Source organism: Chelonoidis abingdonii, chromosome 24, assembly GCF_003597395.2.
Source record: "Chelonoidis abingdonii isolate Lonesome George chromosome 24, CheloAbing_2.0, whole genome shotgun sequence".
NCBI classification, from domain to species: domain Eukaryota; kingdom Metazoa; phylum Chordata; order Testudines; family Testudinidae; genus Chelonoidis; species Chelonoidis abingdonii.
Genome location: NC_133792.1, coordinates 22,612,561 through 22,628,593, shown reverse-complemented (window position 1 = coordinate 22,628,593; position 16,033 = coordinate 22,612,561). Strand labels below are relative to the sequence as shown.

Here is a 16,033-nt window from a genome sequence, read left to right as displayed (position 1 = left end):
GAGCTTTCAGGAACGCAGCAGGGCAGAGTGCCCTGCAGCCCTGTGTAACACCACCCTCACCACTCACCATGTTCCATAATCTTCCTCACCCAGACGTGTAAGAACGCGTGGGGAGGCTTCGCTGCCCCGCTCAACTTCCACCCCTGTGGACAGCCCAAATCATAAAGGCTGTATTACTTTTGAAAATATTTTGTGCCTTTTCCTTCCTCCCTCCTCCTCCAAACCAACACTCGGGACTACTTCGTCAGTTCGTGCCTCCATCTTTTATAGCATGACTTTTTTAATAAAGAATACATGAATTTTTAAACTATAGTGATTTATTCCGTTAAGCAAGCTGTAATCAACGCGGGGGTGGGTGCTACAGGGAATCAGTCATAAGGAGGGTGGGGTCATCAAGGGGAACAAACACAACAGTCACCGTACCCTGGCCTGTGATGAAACTCTTTTCAAAGCTCTCTGATGCGCACCACTTTGTGGTGTGCTGCTTCTAATCACCACTGGTATCTGGCTGCGGTAATCAGCGGCCAGGTGATTGCCTCAGCCTCCCACCCAGCATAAGGGTCTCCCCTTACTCTCACAGAGATTGGGCACACAGCAAGCAGCAATAACAATGGGACATTGGATTTTTTTGGCTGATTCTGAGCACTCCATAACGTGCCCAGCGCGCCTTTAAATGGCAAATGCACATTTCTACCACCATTCTGCATGCTCAGCCTGTAGTTGAGACAGCTCTGAACTACTGTCCAGCTGCCTGTGTAATGGCTTCTGAGCATGGCATCAAGGGGTGGCCAGGTCACCCAGGATAACTACTAGGATTTCACACCATCCCCGAGACTGTTATTTTTCTGGTCTGGGACAGTAATTCCCTTGCTGCAGCCGTTTAAACAGAAGTAGCGTTCCCTGAAGAACGCAAGCTCATGAACCCTATCTGGCCATTCCCACATGATGTTGGTGAAGACGTCCTTGTGACCACAACAGATGCTTGCAGACCACTGAAATTATCCTTACGGTTTATGTACTGGTCCTGGTGCTCCGGTGCCAAGATGGGATATGGGTTCCATCTTATCGCCCCCCCACAAGTTAGGGAATCTCATTGCAGCAAAGCCATACACTATGACCTGCATGTTCCCAAGAGTCACACCTTTCGTAGCAGCAGCTTAATGACTGCATTTGGCTACTTTGCATCACTGAGCCCCCACAGTAGATTTTCCCACTCCAATTGATTCCCGCTAACCAGTAGCTGTCCGGCGTTCCAAGCTTCAGAGGCTCTTGCCACTCACTTCAACATGTGAAGGCGCCTCCATCTTGATATCTATGGCGTTCAGGCAGGGAAGCAATGCACAAGTTCCGATGAAAGGCCGTTATCACGCAAAAGTTCGCAGCCACTGGCAAATCATCCCCAAACCTGCAAACATGCGGTCGCCCACCAGTCTGTGCTGTTTCCCGGCCAAAATCGCCGGTTCAATTGGCTAAACCTAGCCCCATTACCAAGCAGGATCTCCAAAGCGCAGGGGCCCGCAGTTTCAGAGAATTCTGTGTCCATGTCCTCATCACTCTCGTCGCCGCTCTGCCATAGCCGCCTCCTCCTTGCCTGGCTTTGCAGAACCTGGTTCAGCATAGACTGCACAAGAATGCGCGAGGTGTTTACAACATCCACGATTGCAATCTTGATCTGAGCAGGGTCCATGCTTGCTGTGCTATGGCATTTGCACAGTTCATCCAGGAAAAAAGGCGCGAAACGGTTGTCTACTGCTTTCATGGAGGGAGCGGTCAGGCTGTACCCAGAACCACCCGTGACAATGTTTTTTGCCCCATCAGGCACCGGGATCTCAACCCAGAATTCCAAGGGGTGGGGGAGACTGCAGGAACTATGGGATAGCTACGGGATAGCTACCCACAGTGCAACGCTCCGGAAATCGATGCTAGCCTTGGTACATGGACGCACACCGCCGAATTAATGTGCTTAGTGTGGCCACGTGCACTCGACTTTATATAATCTGTTTTACAAAACCGGTTTATGTAAAATCGGAATAATCCTGTAGTGTAGACATACCCTTATATTATCTTAAAACAAATCAATGTCTTGATTTAAGTAGATCCTAAAGTCAGGATTAATTGTTTTCCAACTGTTCATTATTTATTAAGTAGAATCAGTGTTCACAGCAGAGTATAAAAATAAAGGAACAATTCTAAAAGCAAGATAGTACAAAATAGGCAATTTTCTACTTACTAGTTTCCTATGTGACATCTGATTATGACCTTGCTCCTTGTAAAGTGGATTATACAGCCACAAGAGACGTCCAGACATTATCAAATATAATGGACAGCCTTTAATTTCCTATGCACTGAGCATTTGTTATATCGGGACCAATGAAGATGGATTATAAACAAAAGCAAAAATTTTGTATCTGCTCATCCATTGCTTAGCAATAACTGAAAGAATACTTGCTCCCTGCCACTCACTACCAGTTGCTATAGAAACTATTGCTTTTTTTTCCCCATTCAACTCATCAGAATCTAACTTTATTGCTGAAGGCATTTCACAGTTATTAAAATAACTTATGGAATGCTTGATGTGAAATCAATGCTATCTAGGACACTACAAATGTAAAGAACCAATAGTTTCAGTTAGCCACTATATTTTGCAAATTACTATTTGTAATCTATCCACAACTCCCAAGAAGAAAACAAACTTTCCAGTTTTGACTGTTTAGCACCCAAAGAGGTCATAGCCAGCTTCTTCCCCTAATTGAACTTATGAAATAATTTATCACAGGAACCTGGGCTAATGGAACACTCTCTTTGATTGTTTTAAGTCCAATATGATAGACAAAGTTTTGTTGGCACAACAATATCAGTCAGGAGTGTAAAAACTCCACAGCCACTACCCAACAGAGGTATGCCAACAAAAACCCCAGCATAGATGCAGCTATGCTGACAGAAGAGTGCTTCTGTTGGCGTAGCTAAGGTCATTTGAGGCAGTGGTGTTACTATGCTGACAGAAAAACTTCTGTTGTCATAAACCAAGTCTACCCTGTGGGCTTTGCTGGGATAGCTATACCGGCAAAGCATTTGTAGTGTAGACAAAGCCTCAGAGTGGGGGAGACAGTACAACCAAGTCCTAGACTTCTTTCTCTAACAGTTCAGCAGGCAGTGATAAGGCTGCGTTTGCAAACAAAAGTTCACTGAAGTCAACAGGAGTCTTTCTGGTTATATCCATGGGCTTTGGATCATGCACAAAAAATGTTAACTACAATAATCATCATTAAAGAATAATTTACTGTGTTGTCAGCTCTAGGGATTTTCTCTCTAATCTTGCATGAACAGTAGTTTTCTTAAAGGCCCAATTGCTGAAATTGTGGGAATACCTAAAAATTCCAGTAGTCATTAAAAAAACTTCTATCTCTAATCACTACACAGAAAAGCTTGTACCCTAAAGGTTGAAAACAAGAATAAAAAGAATCTCCTGATTTTTTTAATTTCCTGATTTTTAAGCCCATCTCATGTTTTTTTAGTAAGCGACTCAAGATTTTTTAAACCTTTGGGGCTGCCAATATTCTATTCACCAACGCTTCCATACCACAGTATGGACCTTCTCTGTCCAAAGGTGACTCCCAAAAGTGTTGAGTATTGTTTCTTCAGGTACCCAATAGTGTCTTCTCCCTTAGATTTCAGAATGCTGCTGAGAGCAGACTAATTTCAAGTGGGTGCATCTGTCTTAACTTCTCTACAGGGCTCCAGCCCCTGGAGGGTATCAGCCACTGCTACCACTGTCAAAGTGACAGAGATTTCTCTTTATCCCAGAGACCAAGACTACCACATTTGAAGCAAGGAGTCCCTCTTTTGAAGTTCCAGGATAAACAGATGCTTCTCATAGGGACTGTCTGGATCTTTTGATCTGTAGTTCCATTTCTGTCCCCAACAGTGATATGACCTTAATTCTTCTGGCTGGCTGTCTTCCATATACCCCCATGTGTGTAACAATCTGGGATTGCTAATAGCTTTGGAGATTCATGCAGATGGTGCACAAATTCCCGGTCAAAAGTAATTTGGAAAAGTGGGTAAAATCTAGATATTACTCACATAATGAAAACAGGGTATACAATGCTGGCCAATATTTACCAACGGCAATACCGCCAAGGGTGTACACCTCAGGGCATGGTTTTCAAGTATCCCCTATGTCACAACATAGATTCAAGGAAAAGAAAGAGAGAAAAAAAAAAGGTCTCCATTTAGAAAACAGTGGAGGACATTTTTATTTCACTGTTCAGCCACCACATGGAATCAGGCACATAGCCACAACAAGCCAGGGGCTGCTCTTACAGAGACTGTTAACAAGCAGAAGAAAGCAAAACACAGCTTCTGAAACCATCAAGAGTCTGAAGCCCATCGGGAAGTAAACTGGAATATCAAAGACTATTGATGCAGCCCATGTCCACAACACCGCTCACAAGAAACAATCCACTGAAAGAGGCCAGAGACTTCCAACGCAGCTGTCAACACAGATACATATTAATGAAGTGTCTCGCTGCCATCTGGGGTCACGAAAAGGCTGATGGAAATCAAATGCTGCTACTGAAACAAAGAGGTCAACATCAAGACAGAAATGGGGGGACAGACTTACTATGAATACTTAAACAGGCCTATCGCATTACCAGCTTTGCACTGGAGAGCTGGGGGATTGCATTAACTCCTTTTGTAGTTCTGCTATAATGAGATTACTCACTCCTGGAGACATCACCTTCAGAAAACTGCAGTGCCACTGATTTGGCATTTCCATTAACAGCACTCCTAGCAATAGTCTTGCAAAAGCAGTACTTCTAGGAATGGCTTGTAAAACATGGCACAGCATTATCAGGAAGGTAAAACCATGGCAGTCAGAGTGCAAGGCCTCCCAGATGATTAGAAGACACTTCTGTATTGGGAAGTATGACTACCTGGGGAATCTAGCTGTGCAATTTATGAATTCTCTGTGAGATTATGAACTCGCTCTATGTATCTTTACCAACCTGAAAACTCTATTTTGAAAGAGAAAGCATAGGGCTGCACAGTTGTCCTCTTTACCTCCAAGTTGGACAGAAATTCCAAAGGGTAAGATGCAGGGCTGACAATAGAAAGTTATTATATCAGGATGATCATCTATTAAAACCAAGAAATTCTAGGCAATAGGTTAGCTCCCACCCAGAAGAACTGGTTTGTCAGAGAAGAAATTAATAGAACCTGGTAGAGGTCTGTGATCAGCTGAGGGACCAGATCCTGAAATCACCTGAGAGGAACTGGAAGGTTATAAAAGGGCTGAAGTTGACCTATTTGGGGTCTTTGGCCTTTTTCACCAGCTTGAGCACAGGGGAGCTGATACAGGAGTCTGAAGAGGCCAAGGGAACTCTGCCTACCTGAACAGAGAGGGCCCCCCAGGGACTTCAGGGAAGAATGAGTGAAAGGGAGGGGCACTGCATGCAAAATGTTTTTTATTCTCTAGATTATCTGTCTTCTCGCATGCTATCAAGTAAAGAGCAGTTGATGTTTAGAATCCTGTGCAAAGTGAGACTGTTACGTGTTAGGCCTATCAAGTTGCCTTGAAGAGTAAAGCTGAGAAAGACCCAGACAGCTAGAGCTGCGGGAGAAGATATGTTGTTTAAGTAACAGGGGAGGGACTCATACTCATCCCAGGATCTAGGCAGTTGGACTGTGAGATCTATGCTCTCCAGATGGGTTGTTAGACAAAGGATCTGCACTCTAACAATGTACCTAGACACCCCCAGTTTGGGGCATTGTCTGGTCTCTTTTCAGCCTCTGGAGGCTTAACACACATGGGACCACAGCAGTCTTGTGAGCACTAAGGAGGTGGCGCTCAACTAAGTTTGTGGAGATCTGAATTCCTTCTGTCACACTACAGTATTTTGGCTAAGACAACTGACCAGTTCTCTTCAGAACAGTTAAAGCTCATGTCAGAACTCCATGTATAATTATCTAAGTTAATCAGGAATAATGAAAACCAAACACTGAGACCAAACCACTGTCCACCACTATTATAAATCTACTCACTCATGCCTTTCCACTTAGCAAGCATATGATGGAATTGTAGATATCTTGCTGGGTCAGTGGAGCAATTACTCATGTGGAAGGAGAAGCAGAAGTGCCAGATGCTATTTGTGTGTGCTGCACTGAACACTCTCCAAATGTTATTTTTTAAAGGTGTCAGCATGAAAGAAGTTGATCCAGTCACTTAACTAAAGCAGTTGATTGAAATCTCAGTGAGAAACCTACCTTTTTTCACTGCCCTGAAGCAAAAGACAAGGCCAGAAGACTACAGTGTGCAATGCAGTCTGATGAAGTGACAAGAAATGATAGTTCATTGCTCACAGCTCTCTGGCAGAGAGGAGCATACCTGAAAGGCTGCAGCATTTTTGATCACGAGGAAAGCATTTAAGTCATTCTTTGGTCTTAAATAATTTTTGGTAGAAGGCTGAACACCAGTCACTAGCATATCATCTCTGTTTTTCATTTTTTTGCTCACACTAAGCAGAACTGACATATCTGCAGATGCACATCCAGCATGAGATAAAGTTATCTGAAGTATCACACACTGCTTTGCAGAGAAGGCAGGGCTTGATGCCATCCAGCACAGCACTTGGTTTTCTATACTGCTCTGTCAGGAAGCAGGTATATCAGTACTATGAGTTGATTTGAGCAGCAACACTGCACCATTTTCAAAGATATTGGTAACTGCTGCAAAGGCCAAAGTGGTGAACTTGCTGCCTTAGGGGGATGAAGTTCTCAAATAAGAAGCCTGCTGATTAAAGCAAACTGCATGTAAACCTGAAGACACTTCCTAAACCTATTACCATTTTTTCCTTTTGCAAAACAAGTCTGATGATTATATGCCAGCAGCCAGATGAGTTCCCTGTAGGGTAGACTGTTCCTGAAAGATTAAGCAAGTTACTACAAGTGTCCACGGAATCACCCTTCAGAGCAGCCCTCCCCAACCACAGAAAAACAACAATGCTGTGTCTTCACTCTACCAGAACAGGCCAACACACTTGATTAGAGATGCTTAAAGGATTCTGCCAGCTTTGGCTATCTGAAAGGATGGTCACAGCAGAGCCCCTGCTCCCGTCCCGCAAAACCCACTCTCATTCTCATCAGTTCCAGCACTGTTTCTTGCATTTTTATCCCACTCCGACCCACAAGACTCCCCCATGCTACTTTCATATATAAAACACTCAATTGGTTCACATTTTTTATATATATGTATAAAAACGGAATTCAGACAATTTTTACCACTAAAAGACAACAACAAATCCTATTTAAACCATGTAAAAAATACTTTAACTTCTGTTATAATGGACATCAAATTTGTTTCCATCCCTCGTTTAAATTTAAGTACATCTCTACCCCGATATAACGCTGTCCTCGGGAGCCAAAAAATCTTACCGCATTATAGGTGAAACCGCATTATATCGAACTTGCTTTGATCCGCCGAAAGGCGCAGCCCCCCCCCCCCCCGGAGCACTGCTTTACCACATTATATCCGAATTATGTTATATCGGGTCGTGTTATATCGGGGTAGTGGGGTATTAAAACCTTTATTTTATTTTTATTTTTTTAAAGAAAAACTTGCTCATCAGTTTGTCAAACAGAATTTCAGCAATGTAAACCAATTTAGTGTTTTCCCACAAATTACCACAGTCTGGGTTTTGCCCACCCAATCCTGCCCCTGCAATAAAATACATTTTACCCACTATTATGGCAGAGGATCCTTCAGGTCCCACAGGATCCCAGGCTCACTGCAGAAGTCTAGGTCACAACCCTCTCTTCAATAAGTGTCCTTTGCTCCTCACCTTATTCCTTTTAAATCCATCCAAATTTCTACCAAAAACCACACAAACACAAACAAAACCCATACTTCTCTCCTTTGCTGACCAGGTCACTTCCCTCTTTTAACCCTCTTCCCTTCCACTTCAAGGTCCTTGTCCTTCTTTACAGCTGCACACAATTCTGCCACTGCTGACATCTTTTCTCTCATCTCCTCCTCCTAAAGGACCCTTGAATTGATCTCATCTCTGGACCTCTGTCTTTGCAGCTCCTTATCCTTTTTTCTAGGTCTTCCACCATTCCTCACTCTCTGCAGTCTATAGAAAATTCAGTATACAAGTTGAATAGGTATTTTTTCCCTCCAGACCATCATCCTTTTTCTACTAATGCTATAAAAACACTCCTGTCTCATTTTCATTTAACTGATTTTTGGTCACTACAACCAGCACCACAGCAATTCTCAAATATGGCATTTATATTAGAAAGTAGACTTCACTTTCGTTTGCCTAAGCCAATTACTCTATGAGATCATATGCCAAAGAGGCTCATTCAATGCTAATTTTCTTCAAGAGGTTAATTTTGCAGTATTGTCTGAGTGGTCAGTCCCTATATCACAATGCTGAATCAGCCAACTCTCCCTGCCTGGGACTCCAGGGAAACTTTGAATGCATCACAGCTAGGTTATTTCTTCTGCTTCCACCAAGAGGTGAAAGAGTGGAAGGATTTCACAGATTTAAGAAGGAAAATGAAAAACCTTAGTGCATTTACTCACTCACAGACAGAAGGGGTGTATGTCATGCACTATATTATACTACACACAGCTCATTCCTTCATTCTAGTACCCAAATATTGGAATGGGGACACAAGTGACATGGTCAGCTCCTCATCTAGCAGTTGAAACAATACAACAGAAGCACCCAGGAGATTTTGCTTGACAGATAATACTACCTTCTTCTTAACTTGTGTGATTATGCAACATAAATCAAAGCTTTATTTCCCACTGGGTCTTATTTCAGATGCCCTTCTCCCCTCAGAATAATGTTCATAATTATTTCTGGCAAATCAGAGTCAGGTTATGTGTAATCAGATCATGGATATCCAAAGGCTGACTCAGACTAATTTTGCTAATTATCTTTTGGACAATGAATTTACACTCAGATGACTTTTGTAGTGAACTCTCACCACCAGTCATTTCTTACACAGTCCTTAAGTACTTTATCATTTGATGAACACAGTAAAATGGGACTATTTGTGCATAAAATGATCATATCCAAATTCACAATACTGATTGTGGAGAAAAGATATTTCATTCTTATTTCTTGAACAACTGTTATATTTTGAATTTTGAGAAGCATGGTTGCATGATGTTTGAGCATATAACGTCTTTTCTTTTTCTTTATTATTGTTGTCAACATTAATGTCAGAAACTTCCAGACGCTACTGTTGTTCTTAAGAACCAAGATCTGCAAAATTAAACAGCTGGACCAAAAAAAACCCAAATATGCCCTTTAAAAAAACCAAACAAATGTTAACAGATCACACTGACTTGTTTCTTAGTAGCGTAACCAAGTTAAAATTCAACATTTAGGTTTGGATTCTCATTTTAGCTGCAAACAGATTTTAGGGGCAATTTAACAGACATTACCTTTCCAACAGGAAATCTTACCAAGCCAAAGAATTTAACCAAATAAATCTCTAACAATGACATAAAAAGCAAATAGCTGAATATTCCTAAGAGGCAAACTAAAACAGGTCACAGCTTTATAAAATATTAGTGGAAATATTAAGAGAGAAATATGCTGTATGTGGCGGTAACGCCACAATAAATACTCCAGATCCTAGGGTGTTTTGTTATGTTTTTCTTCCATTATATTGATTTTTTCGGCTTCTGTATTCAGTTATACCCAATAACCTTTAAGCAATACAGAGTTCTTGTAACTATCCACCCTTCTACCAATAAGACATTAAAAAGATAAAATGCATCACTTTACCTTTGTGATGAGAATTCGGTACTTTTCCACTAGGTGGTCATTGTTATGACATCCTGCTAGCAGCTGCCACACCTCTCCTCTCAGTGCCTCCGGAACACCACTTCTCACCAATGCTGACAAAGGCTTTGGCCTCACACTCAAATTGAGATGCCTGGGTGAAGGGAGGGGGCAAGAGGGAAGTTATGCTCCATCACTGTTGCCCAAGTACAAATGTATGAAAACACATGGGTAACAACCAAAATGCAATGCAGAATGTGAGACACAAAGGAGAAAACTTTAAGACATTCTATGTGTTGCTGGAGTATCTTTCTCGTCCATAGGAGGCTGTAATATAAATGACAGTGTGGGAACATTCAGGAGCCATGAAAGAAACAAAATTAATGGGACACATTTCCAATCTACTTCCATAAACCCTATTAAATCTAGTTTGAAGACAAACACGTCCTGGACCTGCTGTAAGAGACTCAACAGCACAATATTCCAAAGCAGAAAAGCCTTAAACACAAGTACAGAAATACACCACATTCTGTATGATCTCTAGAATATGTATATATGCTGGCCTCCTTTCCTGCTCCTCTTCAATCTACAGTAGGATGATTCCATTACAATCATCTGGCCACAAAAAATTAGTGTGTCAGACATTTAAAACAGCAATTATTCCACAGGACCTTTGTACTATAATCTGTTCTTTCACCCTCTACATAAATTCAGTTCTCCTGAATTTATCATCTTTCTAGAAAGCTTTTTAAATACCAGGATTTCCCCCATTACACCAGAAATACAACAGAGCTTGATAACAAGGAGCACTAATCAATTATAATCTATAAAAGAAATAAAATCTGTTCTCAGAAACAAGCTTGGGAGTTAGAACATTTACAACAAATACAAATCCTCTGAAGAGACTATGAACTGCCTTACTTTAATTTATGACCACAATTAGTATATATAGTAGGTTTAATAAAACAGTGTCACACAATATAACCTGTGTACTTGATGGGTAACTGGTTACCAGATATTCCCAACTACTGGATTTTGGAGTGGGAAGAGAATGTGACTCATTTGTAATAAAATACAAACCAAACATGGTAAAAAAAAGTTAAAAGAATACCAACAAATCGCTAATTGCTATTAAAAAAAACTGAATAGGAGATCATAAAACCATGGCACTCTCCTTTTTAGGATTTTCAATCCTCTATTATGCTAAAAGCTCAAGGATCATTACCTGCAATATTTTTTTTTAAGTTAAGAGGGAAACTTTAACACGACACTAAACTGTTGTTACTGCCAGCATTAGCACAGAAGCACTCCACGTCCTTAGAGCTGCCAAAACATTTTCAGTGAGAGTGTCAGGTGGCTTAATTACTTTTCAGCCTTGGAAGAGCTACAGAACTGAAGTATATAAGAAACATTCTTGCTGAGAGAGGATTTGTAGAGCTCATCTGATCAAACTGCTTGTAAGGGGGTGGGGGAAGAGAGGACATCATTTTGTTGCAGTCTTTCCACTCTTTTGTTATATTAAAGTGACAATTTCATGTCAAGCACTCCTATCAAATTAGCATAATATATCTGTATTAAAAAATTGGAAATAAAAACCCTATCAAATTTGAAATGATGGCATTAAAGATCAATAGAGAACCACTCCCCTTACTAGGCTATGAGTAGCTTGATATCAAGAAAATCTTTGCTAAAATTCATTATATTAGTAAATTTCCTACCACTTAATGTGATTTAATCTGATCTCTACTGTACTGTAGCGTTGCTTTTCTCCTTCTCGGATGTAGTATTTCATTTCCCCTCAGCTTTCTGGATGTTTCTTGCTCTGCTTTCCAATGGTGTTAGGAAGCACAGGCAGAGAACGAATACTAGATAGAGATCAAGGGCAAGTTTGAAATGCTTCATCTGGTATTGTGTTTGTGTGATCTCTTTGTGCAATGCTGACAGAGTTTTGCAAAGATCCCAGTACCAACCTCTTTGAGGGAGGCTCATCTTCGTATGCAAAGCTGACTAGTTGTTCGCCCAGAAAGGGAGGGTATGGGTTGCACCAGAATCTCTACTATTTACAAATTCTGTGCTAGATAAATCAGCACTTCCTAGAAAAGCAGAATGACTCATACACTCCCCTGATGGACCCAGAGCTTATCCTCCTTTAATGAGATGGACACATCCTCATAATCCAATGTAGATCCTGCTGCATTTTTAAGAGTCAAAGGCTAAGGATACTCAGAGGGGGTAAGGGGCTCAGCTCTAATCGACCTTGGACCTGGAAGGAGGGAATCTACCTGGGAAATGATCTCTGGGGAGCCAAAGTGGAGGGAAAGCTGCAGCTTTCTTCTTCTTCTTTTGATAGTTAGATTTTTTTTATTAGCAAATGTAGAGCAAAGTAATACAAGGCTTTCCAGAACACCTGTGGCTGCAGTAACCCCAAGCAACTAACATGTTGACTCAATGACTTTAAAGAACACTCAGACATATAAAAAAGTAGAAGTACAAAAGATATCAGACAGAACCTGAAATCATATAAGAAAATAAGGGGCACTCTCAATAACAGAGGATTGAATTCACCCTAATTTTGAGAAACAATGGCCACTCTGCAAAGAAAGAAAACACTTAGCTGGCAACCTATCATGTCTGAGAAGACTCAGAAGTACCATTTTCAGAATGCATATTCTTGCTTCTTACCATTTGGACAGAAGATCTCCCCATGTTTCAAGAATTTTTTCAGCACACTCTTTGGAAACATCTCCAGAACCACTCAAGAGAGGCTCATCATTATCTATAATGAATGAGAAGAGAGGAGAAAATGTAAGAACAGGGGGAACTATCCTACCAGGAGATTAGCATTCAACTCTCTACAATTTGAATCAGTTCTTGGTGTATCTGTGCAAATTTTAACAGGGAGGAATACACTATTTGTAGACTCAATCCTTATATAATCATTACCAGGCACCTCATAATTCAGTCCAGAACAAGCCAGAATGCAAAGCAGGCGTTAACCTAATTGCTACCAATGTAATCATATTTCAGATGTTATCTTGAAAGAAACGTATGGTATTGCTATCAGTGAAATGCTGCACCTCTAGTACTGCTAAAGCATTTTAAAGCAGCAAATACCTGACAAACAACTGAAATACTGCCAGTGATAGATAATGTAACATCCTCAACTCTTGATCTTTCAAATGAATGATTAAGGGATCTTGTTTCCTTTATGAAATATAATGAGGCCATTATAATGTCATTGCATTCATTGCAACCTGAACAGCTTTGCACTTTTCCTTTGAATGCTGTTACTTTTTTGATAGCCCCCAAAGCTTGAATTATGTAGTTTTTAGAATGCTGCACATTCCATCGCTAAAATGGAAGAGTAGATAAGCACAAGCACAATAAGCAGCCCTTGGTTAAAACCAATCTCATAGCTGATATATTCAGTCACAGATATCTTGAAATGCTCATTACAAGTAATGTAGATAAAAGCTCTGCTGCCATTCAGTATTTCTCTGACAGCGTTGTTCCATGAAATTATTTATACAAAAATACATTCCTTTTGAATGGATCTCATTTATTTTGGTTCATGTGTGAAAAATCTAGAACAGCACACGCTGTTCTAGGTGCTATAATTCAAGCATATTGATTACTTTTCTAACAGTTACTCAGAAACAGTTCAGAAGTCTACTCAAAAAATGAAATGGCAACACAGCTGGCTGAAAACACACCAGGTCTCAGAATGAACAGCATCATCAAAACAGTGAAATAGCTCCTGGTGTGACATTATGCACTACAGAAGCCTATGCTCACTTTTCATTGCAAACATGCCACTTATAAAAAGAATAGGAGTACTTATGGCACCTTAGAGACTAACAAACTTATCCTGTTCTTTTTGCGGACACAGACTAACATGGCTGCTACTCTGAAACATGCCACGTATAGAAAACTCAAACTAAAGCCAACTCCACATTTCTCACTGCTGCAGCTGTTTACATTTGTTTAAAGGAGAGACAAACTCCATCTCAAGTGCTACTTCAGGTCAGATGCTTCTAAGCAGCCTATCAGCATTTTTAACTTTGTCACAGTGTTTCAAACTCTCCACAGTGTGTCTCCATGCAAATTCAAATGAACCAAGGAAAAGCATTTAGTTGGTTCATAGACGTGCCCAAGAAAAATGGAGTGGCAGCTGCAGGAACGGTTTGAATGTTAGTTATAAGATACTCATAGTTTTAAAGTGTGAAACAAGATCCCATTCAAAAGGTAACTTGTTCTAAACAGTTTTGTTAGTTACCTAGGCTGGCTTCCATTTCCTTCAAAACATGCAAATAAAATAAAGGTTACAGGACCCACTTCTTACCTTCCTCTTCATCATCCTCTGGAGGGGAAGGAATCATTGAGCCCTGGGACCCAGACTGCGGCAATCGAATAGAGGGGCTTGCTGTAGTTTTTCTTCTCTCCCTTTCTGATTCACTTTCCAGACACACAACTTCATATAACGCATCTGCATTGTTCTTCCTGTCCTTTTGTCTTATCTGGATTAGAAAATATACTTGTGAATCAAGCGTTACGTAGGAATATGTGCTTCACAACGTTCTTTCTACATCCTCTCCTTGGGGTAGGGGAGATGGAGAAGAGGAACTATTTTCACCACCATCCACATAGGAAAAAGTGAAGAACTGAAATTTTTATTACAATCCTTTCAGTGCCACAATGCAACTTTCAGGGCAGTGAATGCTTGCGGTGTTTGGTGTCTGCCCCTATTTCATGGGAATGCATAGCAAACATAATCCAAAAGGCATCACTCAGAGTTGTATAGCTCCTACAAGTAAGATGTACTCCCCACCTTGGGACAAATGAGTATATTTCAGGTCCAGGACTCATAAGAAGGCTCATCTTTTTCCACAGGAGTGGACTGGAGACACAGGTAGCATGTATTTCAACAGTATATGATAGGTTTGCTCTGGGGAAGTTCTAGGAGAGGAAGTTCGGTGAATTCTTGACTACCTGACAACCTTTCATTAAGGGGGAATATACTACGAATGACAAAAACCTAGAACTATAGCTAACTTCTTACCGACTAATAGTGCAGTGTACGACAATTTTTTCTGTAATCTTTTAGTGATAAGACTGTTTGTTCTTGTTTAGTGTCCCAGAATGGCTACTGATCGTCTATTTGCTACTTCAAAAGTAAGATGTACATGTATTCTTGCTACACAGGTAGCCAACTTTATGGACTCCAAGGTCCATTGTTTGGCCTTATTTCCTCTATTAATTTTCAATGCTTCTGTTCTGTTACAGGGAAGTTAAAGCAAAGACTTTCTAGGTAAACACTTCACAAAATTCTAACTTAATTCAAGACTATTAAAGAAGCTTTACTTCCACCCAGTCAAACTCAAACATATGGAAAGAAAGAAATAGCTACTTTTACAGAATTCCACTGTAAAAAATTCCCAAAGTTCAATTTCATCATTTTAGTATTTTAAATTTATGGAAATTCTTCCCGACTAAAGATCACTAAGTCAGTGAATGTTATCTGGGAAAATAAAATCCCTCTGCTTCCACCATTTCCGAAACAAGAAACATTGGCAAACTAAGATAAGCTAATTCTACATAGTTGTATCTTTTAAAGACTAATCACCTCTCTGTAGAAACAAGTTTCCCTTCCATGCTTATCAGGCATGACTATATCAGTCACTTCAACTATGAATTGTGCTAACTCCTCCATTAGTAAACACTGGAAGTTGGATAACCTGTCAGTGCCTGTGAACAAGGCAGAATTATGTGAGATAAAAGGTCACAATGCATGCGAGTTTGGTAAGACAAAAGATACAAAATTAGCTAAAATTAGATAAGCTTCCTTACATTACCAGGCAGAAAAGCAGCCTGTATTCTAAGATTAGTGAAATATTTACAGCTAGCTGCACTAATTGTTCAACATCTCCACAATCCACCTTAAAAAGATCAATCCAAATAGGGAGAGGATAAGACTAATCTCCTACATGGAGGGGGTTTTTCCAGCCTGTATTTTGAAGGAAGGTTTCCATAACATCTCTTCATATCAGGTGCTTCTGGAATGAGCTTTCAGCAACGTAACAGGTTACACATGGAATTAACTTTAAATAAAAAAGATAAATGCAGCAAAGAAGCCTCAAAGAAACCATGCCACTATTTGCTACTACTTAAAAAACAACAACAACAACCCCAAAACCAAGCAGTACAAAAGGGAACACTAGGGAGAAAGCTGC

The 16,033-nt window shown here is 40.5% G+C and overlaps 1 protein-coding gene across 1 annotated transcript in view; it reads right to left on the bottom strand.

Annotated features, from left to right (window-relative positions):
- The window catches only part of RABGAP1 (RAB GTPase activating protein 1), a 123,071-nt gene that overhangs the window by 68,297 nt on the left and 38,741 nt on the right, over positions 1–16,033 (bottom strand). The window contains exons 11-13 of the mRNA XM_032767672.2: positions 14,146–14,320; positions 12,486–12,579; positions 9,807–9,957 (exon numbers count right to left, since the gene is read on the bottom strand). Of these exons, the coding sequence (XP_032623563.1) occupies positions 9,807–9,957; positions 12,486–12,579; positions 14,146–14,320 (420 nt within the window). The remainder of the gene's footprint in view (positions 1–9,806; positions 9,958–12,485; positions 12,580–14,145; positions 14,321–16,033) is intronic.